At 37.2% G+C, this 4,945-nt stretch overlaps 1 protein-coding gene and 1 long non-coding RNA gene across 4 annotated transcripts in view; one reads left to right on the top strand and one right to left on the bottom strand.

Annotated features, from left to right (window-relative positions):
• Positions 1-2,471, top strand: part of LOC108245852 (phospholipase A and acyltransferase 3) — a 14,142-nt gene extending 11,671 nt beyond the window's left edge. For 2 of the 3 annotated variants that reach the window (XM_037976515.1, XM_017433086.3), the window contains exons 5-6: positions 585-844; positions 2,244-2,471. In XM_037976515.1, coding sequence (XP_037832443.1) covers positions 585-844; positions 2,244-2,345 — 362 coding nt within the window. In that variant the 3' untranslated portion in view covers positions 2,346-2,471. The remainder of the gene's footprint in view (positions 1-584; positions 845-2,243) is intronic. The other variant, XM_037976517.1, reaches the window with a different exon arrangement.
• A 955-nt stretch (positions 2,472-3,426) lies between these two features.
• Positions 3,427-4,933, bottom strand: LOC112451223. The gene is made up of 2 exons (XR_005233389.1): positions 4,593-4,933; positions 3,427-4,172 (listed from the first exon to the last, which is right to left on the bottom strand). It is a non-coding gene; the product is annotated as an uncharacterized LOC112451223 (long non-coding RNA).
• Between the last annotated feature and the right edge of the window lie 12 nt (positions 4,934-4,945).

The following is a 4,945-nucleotide window of genomic DNA, read 5'->3' as shown; positions in this document are numbered from 1 at the left end:
GTTAACAGGAAGTGACGTCACGTGTCTTCTTCCTGAGATATTTGGGGTTATTTTGTATTCCGCGCTACACAAACCCACAAAAAAGACACTAGACCGCAGAAACGGTGGCGAATCACTTTAGAAACAATAAATATTGGGTTAAAGTTGCGGTGTTTTGGGCAAAGTTGCAAAAAGTTGTGATTTCGTGGGTTTGCTTGATTTTGCGTTAATAGTTGCGATCGCAACATTGCGAAATCCTGGAGGGTCTGATTAGGGGAAGGAGAAACATCCATTTAGGAAGGTCTTGGGTACGAAATGGTAACCACTTTTAACCCAGTGAGTAAAAAATGTCAACTGCATGGTACAAATTGAGGGGATGATTTGACCAAGTCAAGTTTATTTGTATAGCATCTTTCAGCAACACATGTGCACACTGTTGATAAAGTGAACAGTTTACAGTTTGGCCCCAGTGTCACTTTTCTTCCTCAAAGAACACACACACACACATATAAGTTTTTATTTATTTATTTTTCTCCAGTTGCTGTGGTTGGTTTCATTGATGTAACATCTAATATAAACCCAGTTTTCTTGGTTTGTCTTTGAAGGGTCAGCTCCTGGAAGCAGCTTAGTGCCTGCTTCAGGTCAGAAGAGTGGTGTGGTGATGGAGAAGCTGAAGGATGTGGTGAACGGTGACAAATGGAAAATAAACAACTACTTGGATAAGAAATACAAACCTCGTTGTACTAATGAAATTGTAAAGGACGCCTGCAAACTTGTTGGTTCAGGTCTGGAATATGACGTCCTCAACTACAACTGCGAACACTTCGCCACTGAGCTGCGCTACGGCAAGCCTGAGAGCCGACAGGTAGAATTAAAGAAGCAGTTTATTCACTCTGAAATTCAAATTCAAAAATACTTTAATAATACCAAAGGGAAATTAAATGTTTTTGTAGCTCATAATCCTTGTTTTGGTAAAGAGTTGTTATAGTTGCTGATGGCTGAGGGCAGGAAGGATCTCTTATCAAAGAGCCCCTTTTGTTTGTTTTTAATGTTTCCTGTTAAATTCTGAACATGGTTAGAAACCTGTAAGTGTGTTCTCCATTTGTCTTGAGTAGTTTACTTGAATTCTTCTAAACCCAAAAAACCCCAATTTTTTTTACATTTCTCAAACCACAGTTATATACAATTTTCAGGTAAAGAGCCTCAGCATCTTTATATCTGCCAATATTTGCAGATGGCAATGAAAGACACCTAAATGTATTTGTGGTTTATGATATATTTTGCTATCAGACAGATACACCAACACAGGCAAAAACATAACTGTTCTCCTTAGGCTTTTGGTAGGAAGTGATAATAAATAGTGTAAGGAAAATAAATTCTTTACTTCTTCTATTGTCATATAAATGTAAGACTTTGCGTTTTGTTTTGTTTTGTATGGTGGCCCCCTGAAGTGCAAACCACAACAACATTAACGAAATACACAAACAAAAAATGAAACACACAAGCAAAGAACAGAAACGCAATTACATTAACAAACTGGAAGAGGCAGGTCCCAGTGGGAGACCTGAGAAATTGCTGATTGGACGACACCACATTTGAACCAGAAGTTCGGGCTTTTGCTCTTTCAATGTTTCGGTAGACGGGAAGACAATCACAGCGCCATGTATCGCCCAAACTGTGGAAAAGAGCTGGTTGAGCAGTCACCAAACTTTTGCAGTAGTTGTGGCAAGAGGCTTCAAGAAATGATTACAAATAACATTCATGTTTTCAACAAACGCGCTAAAACCAGAAAAACTTCCGGTTCAAATGTGGTGTCGTCCAATCAGCCATTTCTCAGGTCTCCCACTGGGACCTACCTTTTCCAGTTTGTTAATGTAATTGCATTTCTGTTCTTTTTTTGTGTGCTTCAATTTTTGTTTGTGTGTTTTGCTAATGTTGTTGTGGTTTGCACTTCAGTGAATGGGCTGACAGAAAAATCAGTCAATTCTATAACAGAGAAATTGTTTCTAACTGGTCAGCAAATGTGATGAATGTAAAACCTTATTATCTTTAAAGGACTGGTTTTACATTTATCTGTTCAACTTTGAGTGAAAAACTTAGACTTCTTGTTTATCAGTGAAGGTTTTGCCATGTTTACCTTAAATGTTACCAAGATGCTGTTCTTTTTCTAACCAGAAATAAAAAAAATCTTTCCCAGGCAATTTTTGAAATGTTTAGCACCATTTTATATTTAGATCTGTCTAAATTATTATTTCTCCCTGTAGGCGTACGAAGCACGAGCTGGCTTCCTCGAAGGCGTCCTTGAAGCTACAGGAGCGATTATAGCAGTTGCTGCCGTGGCTGTCATTGGAATTATGAAATCATGAGAAAACAACAACTGAAGCACTTTTTAATGATTTAATAATAATTAAATAGACAGAAAATATAGGAATTCCTGTAATGTCAAATTCCTGTAAGGTAATCAACAACTAATAAAAAGCTCAGTGAATTAACGTTTGGTTCATATTTATTTCATCATCAGTTATGAACTTTTTACTAACTAGTTTGTTTGGCTTCTTTTGTTTATTTCTTGGATTCTATGAACATGTACATCAGCATCATGTACTCCAGGTCAAAAATAGATCATCAGTATGAAAATAATATAAGCTTTGAAATCTATCCTAAACGGAACAAACACAAGGTGCTTAACACCAAAATAACTTAAGACAAGTTCAAAGAAAAGCCCTAGTTCTTAGCCTTAATTTAGAAACAAATACAAATCTGATCAGTGCTCAAATAAATAAAAATGAACAAAACTGTTCGTAACAAATGTATTTTGGTAAATGGCCTACACTTGTATAGCGCTTTATTTAGTCGTTATTTAGTTAAAAACGTATTTTATTACATGAAATCAAAAACCTAGTGATACAAGTGACAAAAACAGGAGTTAAACTGGCACAATATAGGGAGCTGACCAGCGGAGCTCCCTACAAGGATCTGACAGAGCCTGAGGACAAACCATGAGGGTTATATCTGCTGGGGGGGGGTGATTACTGAATGAGAACAGGTTTATATGACCAGGTAAACAGGGAAGCTGAGAAAAAACACAAACTATACAGAGAAATACTAAAAACAACCTGTCAGAACAACAGAACCTTCAGGTACATAAACTGAAAAATACATAAATCTACAAAATAACTCAAAAACAGAAAACAATTCAAAAACACCAAAACAGGACAGTTTTCATGTATGGGTCAAGTTACCGATTACTATCAAAAGTCACCTTTAGGTTTTTAATGGTGGGTTTAACAACAATCTGAGGGACCAAGTTAAAAAGCACGAAATAAAAGAATACCAAGAAACAAACCCTGTGGACCACCGACAAAAATCAGGAACTTCTGATCACTTCCTGAGGTCTGCAAATAATCAGAACCTTGTTCTCTGCAGTAATTTCTTAATTTGTTCCAGAGCTGTGTGTGTGTGTGTACGTGTGTGTGTGTGTGTGTGTGTGTGTGTGTGTGTGTGTGTGTGTGTGTAGGTGTGCGTGTGTGTGTGTGGACGATCACCCAAAGGTAACCGCTCGTTCAGATCCAGGAACAATCCAGTCCATGTGGTAAAGATGCAGGTAAACAGGTGAAAACAGGTAAATGTTTGGACCTTCTTTCAGCAACAAGCCCCACTTTTCTCCACACATTTAAATTTGCAGGAAGTCTCAGAAGGAACAGATGTTCTGAGTTTCATCTGGAGACTTTCAGTCACCTGGAGACTCAGATGTTTGATGATCTTCAGGAAACCTGGAATATAATCTGCTCTGACTTCATGCTGACTGGATTATCTGATGATTCTTCTCTGTGCAGAGCTGAAGGTGGATTTATTTCAGTCCTTTTAAACCTTTAATCTGAGGAAAGGAAAGAGCTAAAAGTGTTAAAGGTTGAGCACAGAATGCTGAATTAATCTGATAACTGAACACGGAGTGGTTAATATGGAGATTAAACATAGTTTAATAATTAGTTTAGATGTTTTTCGTTCTGCAGAAGTTCTGGGCTGTTCTGCTGATTATTAAATATAATAAATAATGATATTTATATTATATTTTACTAACAGGAAGACAAAACAAAACATTATTACCCGCCTTCCCCTTTGTGCAGAGGGCGATGACCTGCTGTGACCTGCAGGGGGAGCTGGTCTCTGTCAGCAGGTTGTTACAGCGCCACCTGCTGGACACAAAGAGGACAAACTGTCCCTGAGACAAGCCTCTCATTACAACAGGACGAGTTAATAAAACAGGACTAGTTATTACAGGAGGCTTCTTCTGGTTCATCACTGAAACAACCAGATGAAGAAGAACGAAAACTTTAAAAAGTTATTTTGAAAACATTTTACAGAATGAGTTAAAACTCCAAACTGTGAAGAAGTGAAACAAAGTTTATCTAGAGTCCATGAATAATAATAATAATAATAATAATAATAATAATAATAATAATAATAATAATAATAATAATAATAATAATAATAATAATAATAATAAAATCTCTAACATCAAATATTCTTCTTTCTGTTCAGGAAAAAGATCAAATCTGATATTAGAGCCATAAATTTGTTAAATTTACAGTAAACTGTTTGACGTTTTTTACCTTCAGGGTCCATTTTTATTTTTCGATCTGTTCCAGTGTTCTTTAATCATTCGAAGGAGGAATTATTTTTATTTATTCAAATAATTAGTTAATCTTCTGGGTCACTGTCTTTGAGTTTTATTACAGAAGTGATCAGATGTCTTGGTGGCAGCTCAAGCTCAAGCTGCCACTGGAAGTGTCATTATTAGCTGCCACTGCCACAAATTGAGCTTGCTGTTTCTCCTCTGCAGGCTTCGTGTCTCTGCAGTCTTCCTGTCTCTGCAGGCTTCGTGTCTCTGCAGGCTTCGTGTCTCTGCAGTCTTCCTGTCTCTGCAGGCTTCGTGTCTCTGCAGGCTTCGTGTCTCTGCAGTCTT

This window comes from Kryptolebias marmoratus, linkage group LG1 (assembly GCF_001649575.2).
Source record: "Kryptolebias marmoratus isolate JLee-2015 linkage group LG1, ASM164957v2, whole genome shotgun sequence".
NCBI classification, from domain to species: Eukaryota; Metazoa; Chordata; class Actinopteri; order Cyprinodontiformes; family Rivulidae; genus Kryptolebias; species Kryptolebias marmoratus.
Note: the sequence above shows the minus strand (reverse complement) of the source record. Positions and strands in the feature narration are given on the sequence as shown.